The following is a 15,469-nucleotide window of genomic DNA, read 5'->3' on the forward strand; positions in this document are numbered from 1 at the left end:
TCTTCAGAAAGTGACCTCAAACTTACAGGTAGCAACGTCTTTATCACAGGTCACAAGCATTGCCTGACTCCACAATCTCGAAATGAAGCGATAGATTCAGTGCTGCTATCCGTCAACGTGCCTACCAATTCGCAAAACTCATTGTGTTCAAGAATTTGCGTACAATGCACCATCATGCATAGGCTGGCATCAAGCTGTTTCGCAGCAAGCAGTCCTGCTTGCGCGATTCAGGGTATCGCATAGTTCCTCTCCTGAGACTGAGTACTCGGAGGGGCGCAGACAGAGTGTACTCTGTGGAGTAGTTAGTCGGAAGTGCAGTGTGAGTGAGAAGGAGGGGTGGCATCAGGCAGCCTTGTCAGACGACACTATCTAGTAGCATCCGGTTAGCGTATTACTCCATCTAGCCACATTCTACCCAAAAACGTGGCAAGGGCTGGGCCATGGGCCCATCTTCTTCTTCTTCTTCTTCCAAAAGCCCTACTCTGCTCTACCAGTAATCAACGCATGACTCGCCTCGACCTAGGAATGCAATGTCTTTTGGGTTTGCGATGTTAATGCGGCTCTGTGCACCTTCTCCCCTCCTGACTGCCAGAAAGCGGGGCGCGCTATCGCTTAGGCTTGTCGATACATTCGCCCGTGGTGGCTGTAGCTCTGCTAATGGCTGTTTTGCTACCGACTATAGTCCGCAGAAGCAGACCGGTCGTATCAACGTGGAATGACTTCAGTCGATTCCGAACGCCATCTCATATTCAACGGGCGTGGCACTCCTACATATCTCTCCGAATCATTTCGTTTCTTGTAAGCTCGATCCGGACTGATGAAGAGGTCACGGGATCGCATCACCACCTATCGACAATACCCACGATTATGACACTTCACCAGCTTGGGCACACGGCTACCGCGCTGGGCGCAGTCACGTACTATTCAACTCCACCTTCTTCGAAAGCCTCATGTATGTGCGTGCCAGCGGAGACGTATCATGTAAAGCCTAAGCCACTTTTTTGCTGTTGGGCCAATCATCCAACTTGAGACGCTTGTGGCTGAGGCTATGTCTTCGAGGACCAAAGCTTAATGTCTTCAGCTTCAGCCTGATGGTCTGCCTCTCAACTCTGATATTTAAAGTCCCCGGTGCCAGCCACGCAGCGTGGGTCAAGTCGCAACACACTAGTATGTCTTTTTGGTTGCAATGTATACGCCTCCTGCCAATGCGACGTTCTTCAGCTGGAAGGCTGAGCCTTATGTGCGAGGGACGTCGAGTATCCTCACCTCATGCCTCATCACCTTGACTCTCTGTGTATGGACAGCAGTCCATCTGAACATTCCAAAGTACCAAAAGGCTTCCCAAGCAACATGGCGTAAGGTGGCGTGGCTAATCACCGCAATGCTCGCACCAGAATTAGTATGCGTCTGCCCTCTTGTTCCCACTGGAGATACCACAAAAGTCTAACAGAGAGAACAGGTAGCCCTGGCTGCCTTTTGTCAGTATCGAGAAGCGACTGCACTCGGCAAGCGCGTCAGAAAAGTCTATGGCCAAAAGGAACCGTCATTCTGGAGCCTGTCCACTTCGAAGCGGGTCACGAAACTCGAGGACGATGAAAATGGCGGTAGCGAGAGTGAACAGAGTCGACAGTAAGTAGTAAAGTCTTGCTAGGGTGATTTATGTCGCAGCTGCTAATCTTTGAAGACTTCAACAGCTCGATGCAACCGAGACAAAGCGTCGAAGACACCCTTGGACAAGAACCCATTCCTTCTACGCCCTCATGGGTGGATTCGCGATCGATACACGTAGATGCGAGAAAAACTTCCTTAGTCACGGCCGTAACCGGATGATTCTGAACCCAGTTGGGTTTACATACCTCCTCGAACACGAACCAGATCTCCTGCCAGACTTGTCTCTGGAAGAGATTCAAGACAAGAGCAAAGCCAGCAATATAGCAAAGACAATCGTATGCTGTCAAGCTATATGGTTCTGCGCTCAGTGTTGTGCAAGATGGTATGCAGACATTGGCTTTTCCCTTCTCGAACTCAACACGCTCGCACATTGTATATGTGCACTACTTATCTTCATGCTGTGGTGGAAGAAGCCACTCGATGTCGACAGCCCCACACTCATCAATGCGGAGGATATGATGGAGCTCGCAGGTTTCATGGCTCTTTGTTCGTACTCCCGATCTTCCCAAAAGTCGCGATGGCGATGGCGATGCTCGCATCCTCGCCTCAAATTGATTCCACCAGGGTACGAGTACTCACTTCCAGAGAGCTGTACAGGCGAAGTCATACTCCAATTCCAGGATAGGGAAGAGCCCCAGCAAGTCGGCGACAGCTCCGAACGGTATGAAAAGGCGAAGTACTCCTGGAGCCCATGGTTTGGAAGCCGGTTCAGTCGGAAATACAATACTGTGGCATCGGGAATCCCGGAACAGGAGCGGCTCAGACTGATGTCCAATCGGACTTTTGGCAGTTTCCAATACTTGGGTCCTTGTGCCAAACACGACGATACTCCCCGAGCGGCCAAAAAGAACATAGCAACGCGAAGGACACACGTTCACAAACTAGTCCTCAACGAAGCGGACCAGTACTGTTGGCTGCTAGCCAGCAAGAGTCTAACCAAATACGATACGCTCTTACAACTCGATCAGCATACGGACAACAATCTGGAAAAATACCTCACAGACTGCAATGAACGTATGCTGGTCGACCGTGTAGGCGACATACCCAGAATTGAGACCCTCTCAGGTGTCGTTGTCGTCGCCACGCTAGCCATTGCTGGTTTCATATATGGCGGCGTCCATCTAGCCGCCTGGAACACAATGTTCAGGACCAAGATGGAAGAATACCTCTGGAAGATATCTGCTATATCACTAGCTGCATCAGGCCCCATGGGTGTATGTGTCATTTTCATCTTTCGCTCGTGGAACATTGAACGCGAGGACGACATGTCTCTTGGCCGCTTTCTGTTGACTTCCCTCCTGATGTTCATCCTACCAGCTGTAGGTGTGGTATATGTGGTAGCAAGGGTGTACTTGATTGTGGAAAGCTTCCTCAATTTGACGTATCTGGAGGCGTCCATCTTTGTAGTCCCTAACTGGCTCCAGTATTTCCCACACATCACTTGATCTAGACAATGTAGTGGACTTGCGGGGATATTGCACATAGAATTGACGAACATTGTAATACACCATTAGAACTGTGGCATCATGTACACACCTTCGTTAAATGATACTGTCATCCCATCGTTCCTGGTGACCCATCACTACCCCGCTCTCTCATATACGCAAGCATTAACAAACTAGAACAATTGAACAAATTAACACAAACAGGGGTATCTCAAGGCTCAGACGATATGCAACAAGGACGTTATCACGCGTCGCTCCCACCGACCGTAACGCCTCGTGTCAGTCATGGTCGTCTTCTCACGAGCCGGTGAAGAGATGCCAGACAACTGTAAAACAGACAAGCAAACTCCATAGAACGCCTCATATGCCGCATTGCAAAACAGGCAAGGAAACCCCGGTTCATTGTGAGCGGTTTTGGCATGTTGAGTGCCTATCAATCAGATGGTTCGAGGTGGCGGCCGTCCAAAATGGAAAGAACTCAGACGTCCATCCTCTCCATGGCGCACTCGCTCATCGACCGTATCTTACTCACAGCCCTCTCTCGGTCGACAAGTGACTCAACATCACTGTCGTCCTCGCTCTCGTAGTATTCGGCATCCATGCTCATCTCTCTGGCGGGCAGGTACCGTTGTTGTTCAGCGTCGACGACATCACCGGGGTGATCAATGACCATGTTGTCGAGCTCGTCACTGTCTCCGTATGCCTCGAGTCCCTTTCTAGCACGGTCACCGAGCCAGTATTCGGCACGCTTCCTGCTGCCTGCGTTGGTGCTGGATTCGTATTTGGATGCTTTGAACTTGGACATGAGCGACATGGCGACGCTAGGCGAGTTGGACAGAGCAGATATTCCGCGGAGGTAAAAGTATGCGACTCGCTTACGCTCCTTATTGTATAGGAAGAAGTGGTGGCTCCAAATGGCGCCGTCATCAGCAAACGGGTCGTCTGACGGCTCCCATGCATAGTATTCGCAATTTGGCATGTCCATCTCGCTGTCAATCAGATGCCAACTCCGTGGACTCCAGATGGGTGAGCCAAGCGGTGTGACTGCGCCTGCTGGTAGTCCTGCAGAGTAAACCTGCGGGCGGAGATAGTACATTGTGGTGTCGATCTTGTGCATGAAGCTGTGCATGGTCTCGCGACGGAACTCGTCGGGATTCAGTGTGTTGGCAAAATCGTAATCGATGTGAGTTGCGTTGAGCGTCGCGATCAGGTAGGCAAATGTGTGGCGGTTCGCGGCCTCACTGAAGGTGCCGAATGGTGTGTCTCGGGAGACATTGAGCTGGTCTGCGAACCGAGCGGCAGATTGTTCGGAGAGCCCTGCCACCGCTGACAACAGGTCTTTGTGTCGCTCCTCGAGCGTCCGCTCGATGCGCTTGTATAGTTTCTTGTCGCTACCGGCTGCTTTTATCGTCCACAGATCGCATCCGCCGATGATGGCTGTATCTTGCGTATCGAAGTTGAGAGCGAGGTTGACCTCGTGGAGGGCGCACAAATCAAGGTACTGCGGTCCCACCGGGTCAGCTGCGTCATCACCTCCAGCCCCATCGCATTGTGTACGTACCTTCATTGCGCTTTGATGTGGACTCCCCTTGCCTGGATATTTCTTATGGGATATTTCGCGTATGATTCAGGACCTTTGAGATACGACAGTAGTTCAGCGTGCCGTGGCTGCTGGCGGAGGTGGTGTGTTGGTCGGGAAGGGGGGTGGCCTGCGCGAACCGATACAACGAGTAAACACGACTCTAGGCTGGCTGCAGAGAGGAGAGGGTACTGTTGTTCGGCCAGACAGTCGTCTAGCAGGCAGTGGACATATGTATAACTTGGGCGTGGATGTGGTGTGAGATGTCGGTGTCGCTCTTACGACGTGGTCGCGATTGCGGAGAAGGCCAGCTTGGCGGTGTCGCCGAGCTAACAGCGGCATGTGTGTCGGGTCTTCCTTCCTGATTGGTCCATGCGACAGCGAGCCCTCAACCAACAACAGCTGCCGATAAGACCGGATGGGTACGAGGCGAGAGACGACTGGTGTTGAGTGATGATGTTAGTTGTGTGGTGTCTGGTACCCGAATATCTCTGAGCATGTCATCTGGTGTTGTTCGAGCACGTGAAGGAGGACAAGAAGCTGCCTGACAATGAATCCAGATGAATTCGGCAGCATTTCAATTGATGTATGCATGTCAAGGTTCTGAATAAAGGACCAAACGTTGATCCGAACCAATTGCTGTCACGAAGTGCAGTGCCTGGGCGATGTGGAGACCTGTAGCTAGATGGGTAAGGTAAGTAAACCAGAACAGGAAAAAGAAAATCGAAAACAAGAGAGAAGGATCAAGTCTATCAAGGGTAAAGTCTCGATATCATGATGTGTAATCACGTTCGAGCCTGTGAGCCACTTGTGTGTCTGTGTCAAACCTAGCTGTGTCGAGCAAGCCCGCCAGTCCGAGGTGTTTGAATTGTAGTAGATAGAGTACAGCTACCGCCATCCGCTCTACAAGGCAGGATGGCAGGTAGTGCGTTCTCCAAATGATCCGACTCCTTGCGCCGTGTGATATCGTGTTGCTCTGACGCCTGCCCTTGAGAAGATGTTTAGCATGAAGCCGATGAACCGTGTCGCCAACGGGCGACTGTGTGTCGTGCTGCCTACTCCCATGCTCCAATAACGCCGTACAGTATGTGTTTCGTATGCGGAAACCGGGACCAGTCTCATAGGATGCCGCTCTCCTTAAGTCGGCCCTTGAAGTCATCCGCATCCTGGAAAGCCATTCAGGCGCGGTCAGTGAGGGCTCTTGGGACGGTCGGTGGCAGAGGACCAAAAGACGAGTGGTGTCATGGTGCGTTCGGCACACGCTTTACATAATCTTGGTAACGGTATGGTCCTCAGCCTGACGACACGGCGCGTCAGCCAGCAGGTGCTATGGGTGTGCGGCGAAGCGGACCCGAAAGTCATCACACTTCACTCACCTCCATATCTTCGAGGCTGTCTTGCTGTCCAATGCACCGCAACACGTTCTTCTTGCTGCTCTCCTGCATCTCGCCGGCAAGCAGCAACTCGTCGAGGATGAAGTAAGCCTTTTGGAAGTTGAAGATGATGTCGAGCTCGCACACGTTGCCGTAGTACTTGTCCATCTGCTCCACGTAGCGGTGGACGATTTCGAGCGTAATCAGCTCGTTGTCGGTCGAGTCGCAGCCGGCGATGAAGAAGAGCGAGGCATATCGGCGATAGACAATCTTGGTGTCTGGCAGAATGTGTGAGCTAGCGAAGCCATGACCCCTGCCGGGCCCACTGACCTTTGTACTCCAGGAAGTTGCACATGCGCGTGCGGCGGGCGAGGACGAGCTGCGAGACGTCTTTGACAATCTTGGCCTTGTCCTTGGGCGCGAGCGTGGTGAACCACTTGGCCAGGCGCTGGGGGCGAGCTTCAGCAAGGGACTTGGGTGATTCTAGGGTGAGGGACCAACCACTTTGCCCTGCCGGGACAGCAGAATGAGATATCTACAGCTGTTAGCCTACTGCATCCGATGAACGTGTAACAACAGAGCAGCGCAGCGCTTACTTGATCGTCATGGTGTCGTGTGGGGGAGAAGATGCTGGTAGCGTCGTGTCTGGTGCGCTTGGGGAAACATGTTAGGTTCGGCGGTTCGGCGGTCACAGGCCAGCCCCGCGACTTTGAGACGTCAATGCGCCTCGTCCATGGCCATGTCCCCGCTATCACCATCCAAAAATCTGTAGATACCCAATCGCTTTATGCGCGCGCATTTTCGACTCTCGCTTTCTCTTCTGCACAAACTTCTCGTCTAGGCTTTTCAAGTTGTTGTTAGTCCGACGCGACTACTGTCCGAAGACGGCCCACTCGCTGACAAACCTTCACCGTCCCCGTCTCGCGCCTCAAACAATCCCGAAAAGTCGCCATCCCGGGATATATACAATAAGCTCTCGTCGTCAGAAGCCCTCCATCTTGCGTCATTGTTCAACTTCTTGAGCCAACCAACCACCATCATGAAGCTCATACTATCTACCTCGTATGTCGTCCTCAGACCAGCCAAGGCCCTACCTAACAAGACAGCAATACCATGTCCGGTGGTCCTTCCGTGATAAGACGACCCTTCTTCGAGAAATCAAACACGGAGCTTACTTCCTCTCTCCGCGCAAACTTCGCCGCCCACCAACCCTCGCCAGCGCCCTCAAAACCAAACTACACAACCTGGACCACCAGGACCGACTCAGCATTATATGTGCCCACGCATACACCATCACCTCTGGCTGAACCCCGAGAATCTTACGACATTACAGTCAAGCTCTTCTACCTCCCAAATATACCCACAGACCGACGCTGCGCACAAACACGGGAAGCGATAGAGCTCGTGCTGAAGGAACTGGGCACATCATCGATAGACCTTCTCATCGTGAGCTTCCCAGGAATAACCTTCGATGCCGACGATGAAGATTCCGATCTCGACGACGACGATGATCCACCCTCACCCCCATCTGCGACACAATCCACCTCTGAGAACACCGCAGGCGACAGTTCCGAAGCCGGCGCACCCCCAGAAGACATTGAAACCATGGTAACAACATGGCGCTCGCTCGAGAAACTCCATGCAGAGGGTCTCGTATCGAAACTCGGAATTGCGGAATTCGGCGTCGCGCGCCTGACCAAGTTCCTCGAGCAAACAAAGATAAAACCAAGTGTCAATCAGATCAATGTCAGGGACTGCTGTGTTGTACCCAAGCCCTTGATACTATATGCCAAGCAACAGCAAATCGAGCTGCTGACACACAACGACTGCACCAACATTCTGCCGCGCGGGACACTACGGCAAATACTTGGATCGGGCGAAGACGGCTCAGGCGTCTTGGCAGGAAATGGCAACGACGACGGTCTCAAAGGCGACGTAGAGCCGCAGTGGGTAGTCAAATACACCGCCGTTGTCAAAGATAGGGGTGTCGTGGAAAGCAAAGGCTACTTCGCCGTGGCAGAGCTGAGGGACTCATGAAGATGCTTTTTTATGACAAGATTACAATCACACCAGTCGACCACAAGACTTGCATCTCTCCAGTTACCATATTTCATGTGTACCTATGTTGGGGTCTGTCTACTGTCTCCTCACATCTTCTTGTATGAGTCATTCAATTATGCTGAGTATGCGCCCAGGACGCCGCACCCCTTACACCCCAAGGATGCTCCGCCCGCCCCAAGATTCGCCCCTAGTAACGGATTGCCGCACTTCTTACATACTGATTCAAGGTTACCGATGTTGTCAATGTTCGCACCTTTTGATGGTGGGCAAGAAGCTCCGGCCTTGCCCTGCTTATCCGTAGATTTGGTCACGTCAGGCATAGTGTTTCGTTTGGTGTCAGTAGCAGGATCTTTGGAGAATTGCAGTTGTTTGGCAGGGTGTTGGATAATCTCGCTGGTAGAAGGGTGTTTTAGGAAAGAACTTGTTTGGAAGCTAAGTGGTATATATACATTAGGTTCATTCACTGTGTGACCTACTGATCAACTACTGTGTACCTATGATCTCACTGCTTCAGCGTGACACCTGCTGAGACAACAACTCCACTCCGTTGCCACGAGTGTTTTGATCATCAGGACCTTTAGCCAGCGATGCATCATGTCACGCCAAAATCTCAGTTTGACAAGCTGAGTTGCTACGTATGTGGTTGGCTGGTACATGGTCGAAGATAGCTGTGAAGATATAGTTACTCCCTGAACACCGGCCTTCACAATGTGAGCCGATCACACATCCCAACTACATAACACTCTCTATCTCTCGCTGTCCTGATCCCAGGGTTAAATAGGTTTCCGCATCACCCCCAACCACATACACGCCAGCTCAGTCCTACAATGATAACAGAATCCAAAACAGCAGACAAACAGTGCGCCGAAACTAAACCAAGCCAGTCATCCAAAACGGAACAAAGTTCAGAACCAGAAAAAGAACATCGCACCCCTTGTGTATCCAATGACTATGACTCCGATACCGACGACAAAATTGCACCTTTCGGCCTCTGCTGGAATTGTGATGCTTCTCTCTCCCCACCTGCTCCATCCAATTCTAGTGCAGAATGTACTGAATGCAGGTTCCCTAACTGAGGATGCGCCTAATACGGACGACGTAGACGTCTTAAGAGATTGAACAAAGGGGGTATTACGGGCAGGACGGGGCATGTACATGAGCTAGAGAAGGTTTTGGTGTACATCTGAGTATATGTAACGAAAGGCGTGTTTTAGGATAATGTATGTATTCACCAATACCATAACTTCGCATCTGTTTGACTCACACGTACTTCAAGGTACTAGTCTAGCAGTCTTCGGATTGCTACTGTGTATGCTAGGATGTTCATGCACCTAGTTACAAGTATCCAACTCTTCTTGGGTAGTCGATGCTATGCAGATATCTCGCTATCGCCCTTTGCCAGCTTCGGAAGAAAGACATATCCATTGTTTCCGAGGCTTGTTTACTCACTCAAATGAAAGTTCAACCAGGAAAATGAGTCGCTGTGCGCACACCCAACGCACTGTTGGTCAGTCTCCAAACAGCGCTACCACGTATTCACTGCTTCGCTCTGATCGTCCCAGCCCTACTTGACCCCAACACACTGCAGACTCCTTGATCATTTCCCTGTTGCGCAACTAATCTACGGAAAGTCTTATCCTTGTGTCCTTATAACTCATTCCGAGCATATACTAGCAACGTCTAACCATTTCCTCCCCAACGTTACCAGTACCGCCACGATGTCCGACCAAAACCAATATAACCCCCCCGTCACATTCTTCTCACCGCTAGATTTCGGCGCAAAGACTTCAGATGAGCTTACCGTTACCACCTCTACCTCCACCTCTACTTCCAATTCTCCACCAACTTCACCACAACGACCAAGCGCATCAAACAGCGGCGTATTAACACCCTCCTCCTCCATTTCCACCTACACGCAAACACAAAAGGGCATCCACTACAGTGACGAAGGCGAAAAGGACAAGAACGGGAATGTGATAACCGCTGCGAAAGAACCATGTGGAGAATGTGGTGGCAAGATAGTTTGGGCGACAAAAGGGCAGTGGTTGATGGTATGTCAGGGGTGTGGTGAACCGCAGCAGGCGTTGGCTGTTTGTATAAAGAGAAGTGTATCGTGGGCGGAGCCAAGGGTCATCAGAGGAAGAGCGGAGAAGATTCTTGGAGGATTGACTCGAGAATGAATGAAGTATGCAATTCTATGACCATATGGAGCTTGAACAGAGGGTGAGCTTGTATTGAACATATATCTTTTTATCTATCGGTCTCGAGTCCCCCTGATTCGGAGGACGATAGACGGGAGAGTATTCAGAAATTATTTGCACACATCTGTCAAAGTCCGTAGAAGCCGGTTGCCGGTGGGTTTGCCTCGTGGAATATCAGTGACTCAGTTGTGTACAAGACTACAACTCTTCACATTACAGTTCTGTCAATTATTCACCGCTGTAGCTTCTATCGATCGAACGATTAGCAATAGCACATATAATTTCTCCTTTAGATTCTACACATCTGAGACTCCACGTCAGCACAAGATCAAGCTAAGAGGACAGCAGTGATGGGTGTACGACAAGCCGCTAAGTCGTCATAAAGACTATCGCAACTTGGGAAATCCCTTCGTCTTCCCGTCCCAGTTAGACGACAGTGGGGAACATGATGCGTCGACTAGACGCGCGGGCCTAGCGGGAGCAAGCGCTTGGGAAAGAAGGCCGTTCATCCAAGCGACGTCCAAGTGAGGAAATCCCTTTTCCTAATCCAACAGGTGTTGACGCCCAGAAAGAGCAGGTGCTGCGGTCAATCAATCCTTTCGACAATGTATGCAGGTGACAGGAGATGATGTGTACTGCAACACTTTCCAGCTTTGGGCCTAGAGGATCTGGTGTTCTCCTCGCTTGGTAATGAGCATCAGTGGTGTATCGGATCAGCGTGTATCCACATAAGCGAACTCATGGTGGATGGTAACAAGGCGCCATGCTATCAAGTGCGCCATTTGATTTCTGATCTATCCGCATACGGCAGTACGCCCTAGGGCAATCGCCTACTTGGTGAACGTATATTGAGATGCTTTAGTGTCTGCAAAGGTGATAGATGGGCGTTGAAAGTGCGGAGCATCTTATCACTGCAAATCCTTATCCTATCCAAGGTCAGCGACGAACTCAAAGTTGGTGGCGCAACGCCCGGGCTCAGGAACAAGTCCCGTGGACTTTTAATCCTCATCGATCAGGAGGTATAAACCACGAGTTCGCCTTATCGATAGAAACTAGGTTTGCCGTGCCGCATGTCTGCTGCTTTGAACCGATAGAACAGGACAAGCGAGTCCAATCCCAGCGCCACGGCAGCAAGAAGACAGGCCAGTTATGTTTGGGTGCAATACACCCACTAGGCAATGTCGCCGTGATGAAACCCAAGGTATCATGGTGTACTTGTAGATGATTTGGGTGGTTGTTGTCAACTAGAATTGATGCACCGAGCTCAAGATCCATTTTGCTTTTGCCGCAGATCTGCGCTACCGCTGCTTTCTTCACATACAAACAGACAACCTTCTTGCCTTTAGCCAATAATTCTTGTAACCAAATCTTGATCGCTATGGCGCGCTTCGGTATCCGAGCGGGAGCGCTTGAGCAGAGGGCAGTTTCTCACTGTCCAGGCAGTCGTTGATGACCTTGTTGGCCATCGGTCTTATCCGAGCGCAGTTGACGCAAGGGGCCAAAGGGTCCAATGAAAGCTCCGATCAACCCTCCACGAAGGAAAAAGGATCGTGTCTTGCATGCACTAAAGCGAACTGCAGTATCGACAAGGTCTAATGTATTGTTACAGAACGGCCTGAAAACGTAGCTTTCCAGCTTAGTCGAGTAGACTACTCTTACGTCTGATGTGCATGAAGAGTCGCTCCAGCATACGTGCTGCAGATGAGATCGGCATGCATTCCTGCAGCCTGCAGAAGAGCTGTAGAAAGCACGATTGACTTCTGACAGAAGCAGTGCCAAACATGGTGCTGACTGCATGCGCGGATCCTGGTAGCGATGTCGATGCCCTTGCATAAACTTGGGTGACGCCGTTCACGTTCGCGTCAAGTTCAGCGACCAGCTTATCGCAGACCTATCCCTAAAGAGGTGTGTGGTGGGAGTTACTCAGCAGTACTGGGCGTTTTCATCAACTCCTGGCTGTGTGCAGACACGGCCTTGACCAATAAGGCACCATGGCGACGACAGATCAAAAGGTAGCGGAACACTCCGTTATGCGAGTTCAGAGGCGCGAATGTTATCGCGAGATGGCGCTGGGTCCGGCAGTGCTTATCCAGCTGTGACAGCTCTCAACTTCAGCTCGTTGCAGTATCCACTAGCGAAGGAGGGGTAGTCGAGGGGTTCACTAGTGGCTCAACTCGAGAGATCAGCTGCTGCGAGATCTGGCCACGAGTATTGGTAGGCGAGTAAAGATCAAAGGCGCGCTGATTGTCCAGACCTTTTGGTAGCGATCGTTAAGATCCGCTTGCCGTCCCACAGGCAGTGGTCTGAAGACATCGAGCCATGCTTTTCTCTGCATCTGGAACTGCCGGTACATGGGCGAGGGTTTCAGATGTGATAGTAGGGTGTGGGGTTGGAGCATCTGGTTCGTCTGGGGAAGATCGCGGCCTAGATTTTGCACCAGCGAACAGCCGGAAGCGAGCGGGAGGCAACGAACGACATTTGGTGTCCCCTTTGACAACCAGCTGAGTGGTTTACAGCATGATGAACTCTGTTCTGTTGGGAAGGCGAGTGGTTGGCTGAAGTCATCTCGAGCGTGCGGCTCTGCGGACCCAGGCGGCACTCCTTCGCTCTGTACACGTCGCTGGGTGAGCGCATTCGCGTACAGCCAGCAAATTACCCGGCCCACCTAGCAACGCAATCTCCCACATGTACTCGTTGCGTTGTTGTCAAGGCCACGTCAAGCCAGTGAGTATTCTTGAAATCATTATGACGATGCTTCAGAAGAAAGAAACAGTGCTCGCCTCGCTCGGGTATGAGGTTTGTCTGTGAGGCTGTCAGGTGCTGCTGAAGTAGGGGAGGCGCAGTCGTGGCTTGCAGGCCTGTTATTGGCTGTAGTGTCGATACAGCTCAGTGCGCTTTCCCCATTGGGCAAGTGAGCAAAATAGAAGCCGGAGATTGCCAATTTCGTCCTTTCTGAGGATCAAAACAGACTTGAAACGAAATTCGCAATTTTGGGTCTCCGAACGCCTCATGACCTGGCCAGCGTAAACAATACTTCCAAGAATCGGAGTTTCCTAAGAAAGATTGATGGACCGATAGAGTAAACTTCGTCACTCGCTCTATCCCGCGTCGGACAGCCCGACCTTGCCCCTGGAAGAAATTTGGTAGCTGCGCGTCATAGAAGCCGTTGCTGACCATGTTATTGACTTTGGCAAGCAACGACGCGTTGGCGGGTGCCAGCGGAAGATTTAGACGCAGGTGATAGGGCGCTTGGAAACCAATGGGCTGGCACGGAGACGTTTGCGGCTTGTAGAGCAGCACCGTGGCTGTGCAATGCCGAAGCTCGTATACAGTGTTCGCGCTTGCGCAGATGCGAATTCCAAGAATAATACCAACCGATTTTGACAAAGTTATTGGGAAGAGTAGAATTGCGGACTGAAGTTGTAAGATGTCATCTTCGGGCCCTGTACCCAGCGATGAGGTTAAAGACTCCGTGGCACAAGTTCTTTTTCCTACACCGCTGGTCTCGACTGAAGGAAAAACGAAATCCGATCTAAAGCTTGATGGCGTATACCAGCGTTGGGATGGACGTCACAAGAGCAGCCGTTTTGTGCACTACGCTCCACAGATCGGGTTGCTAGTACCGAGCGGCGCAATGGCTGGTGCCTTTCGGACTTGTTTCGAGATTGCTATCGTCGTACCCTCGAAAACATGCTCAAATCTCAGAAGACTTGGCAAGCAATGTTTTCCGTCTGCGAACGGCAGGAAGTTGTGGATCGAGAAAAATGAATTCGAGTTTTTCAATTGCGGGACGTAGCTCGGCGTAGTGCGCCGACGAGAGATGGACCCTGGAGATCATTTGAGATGATGCAGACAGCGGGAGACATGGTACTCCATGTTCATGACGTCGGAGGATATCGCGAAATGAATCGGTGCGTTTGCTTGATTGGAAGGCGATAAATGATGAACAGGCCGAGCATGTCCATATCGCACACAAGACTTGGAGCGTGCGAAGCAACACATTGAAATCTCCACATGCAGGTGCGCAAACGGAACATTTTCTGAAAAGCGCAAAGAGTGGCAGTGTCGATGCGTAGTATGGGGCAGCAATGCGTCGGGCATGCAGGGACATGTTGACCATGGTCGCCCTGACCCAAATGCAATGGAGAATATTATCAGTGTCTTATCTGAAGACAATCGAGACGAGAAGGCCCTGAGCCACTTGGTGCAGATGCCATCCCCAGAGCCCGTTGTGGCTGCTTGAGACGCGCGTGGTGTTGGACTTGATGCGCTCCCGGAGACCATATGCCGGTCCTATCAGTCATGGAACGATATTCGTGTGCACTGCATGGTTATGGGTAGGGATGAATGCATCTGGCCCGTTATCTTCTCACACTCGGAGAGAGCTGTGAATCGTCTCGCAGCAAGGGCTGGTCCCGATAGATGGCTTGCCTCTTGACCGAATCAGCAGCGCAGAACAGAATTCTCTGATTCCCTTGCGCTCTACCTGCCTCATCAGCAAACTATGGGCGTCAGATGGCGAACAGACCTTGCAGCTTGCCTCTGCCATCCCGCTTCTCCGCATTTCGTCTACCACATCCTATTTATGGTGGCGAGGACGAGCTTCCGTTAAGGTTCAAAAGGGGGATAGTGAGGGCGTCGCTACCCCTGCATAGCTGGGTTCAAACGGGTGTAGTCTAGTCAATTGGTCCGAATGGCATATCAAATTCACGCTTGGCCATACATGTGCCGCGATGCGCAGCCCCACCTCGAACGGGTGCTGTGAAACATTCAGCGCTCATCCTTCGTGTCTTGAGGCCGAGGATGCGTGAACTGGTCGGGCAGTTCGGATAGCAAGAGTTTGACGCGTGGGCTGGTGGTGCCAGTAACGGCACATGCAGCGGAAGCAGCATGGCTGCGATTTGATTGCTAGCCGCGCTGTCCGGTGGTTGGTTGCGGGAACGCATCTGCTAGTGGAGAGGGGTCGGCTGGCGGCATGTAGCCAAGACGCGCTGTGAGAAGATGGACAGGCAGCATGGCAGAACGACGAAGATGCATATCGCGTGCAGCCGCCTCAACGGCGAGGGGTCTTGTCGCGCGCAAGGGTTAATGATTTGGGCGACTCTGCACAGCAGCGACAGCAGCCATGGCAACAACAGA

At 51.6% G+C, this 15,469-nt stretch overlaps 4 protein-coding genes across 4 annotated transcripts; 2 read left to right on the forward strand and 2 right to left on the reverse strand.

Moving 5' to 3' along the window:
- Positions 1-1,111: 1,111 nt before the first annotated feature.
- ACET3X_002353 (uncharacterized protein) lies at positions 1,112-3,116 on the forward strand (the record flags this gene model as incomplete). Its single annotated transcript, XM_069449086.1, has 3 exons — positions 1,112-1,399; positions 1,460-1,629; positions 1,685-3,116. The coding sequence occupies exons 1-3, from the start codon at positions 1,187-1,189 to the stop codon at positions 3,114-3,116; spliced, it is 1,815 nt and encodes a 604-aa protein (XP_069308900.1). The 5' UTR covers positions 1,112-1,186.
- A 478-nt stretch (positions 3,117-3,594) lies between these two features.
- Positions 3,595-4,683, reverse strand: ACET3X_002354 (uncharacterized protein; the record flags this gene model as incomplete). The annotated part of the gene is made up of 2 exons (XM_069449087.1): positions 3,595-4,617; positions 4,678-4,683. 2 exons carry the CDS (start codon positions 4,681-4,683, stop codon positions 3,595-3,597), a joined length of 1,029 nt encoding a protein of 342 aa, XP_069308901.1.
- A 1,276-nt stretch (positions 4,684-5,959) lies between these two features.
- ACET3X_002355 (uncharacterized protein) lies at positions 5,960-6,675 on the reverse strand (the record flags this gene model as incomplete). Its single annotated transcript, XM_069449089.1, has 5 exons — positions 5,960-5,992; positions 6,072-6,346; positions 6,399-6,516; positions 6,570-6,603; positions 6,665-6,675. The coding sequence occupies 5 exons, from the start codon at positions 6,673-6,675 to the stop codon at positions 5,960-5,962; spliced, it is 471 nt and encodes a 156-aa protein (XP_069308902.1).
- A 421-nt stretch (positions 6,676-7,096) lies between these two features.
- ACET3X_002356 (uncharacterized protein) lies at positions 7,097-8,571 on the forward strand. Its single transcript, XM_069449090.1, has 2 exons — positions 7,097-7,130; positions 7,175-8,571. The coding sequence occupies exons 1-2, from the start codon at positions 7,108-7,110 to the stop codon at positions 8,103-8,105; spliced, it is 954 nt and encodes a 317-aa protein (XP_069308903.1). The 5' UTR covers positions 7,097-7,107; the 3' UTR covers positions 8,106-8,571.
- Positions 8,572-15,469: the final 6,898 nt, after the last annotated feature.

This window comes from Alternaria dauci, chromosome 2 (genome assembly GCF_042100115.1).
Source record: "Alternaria dauci strain A2016 chromosome 2, whole genome shotgun sequence".
In the NCBI taxonomy this organism is placed as follows: Eukaryota; Fungi; Ascomycota; class Dothideomycetes; order Pleosporales; family Pleosporaceae; genus Alternaria; species Alternaria dauci.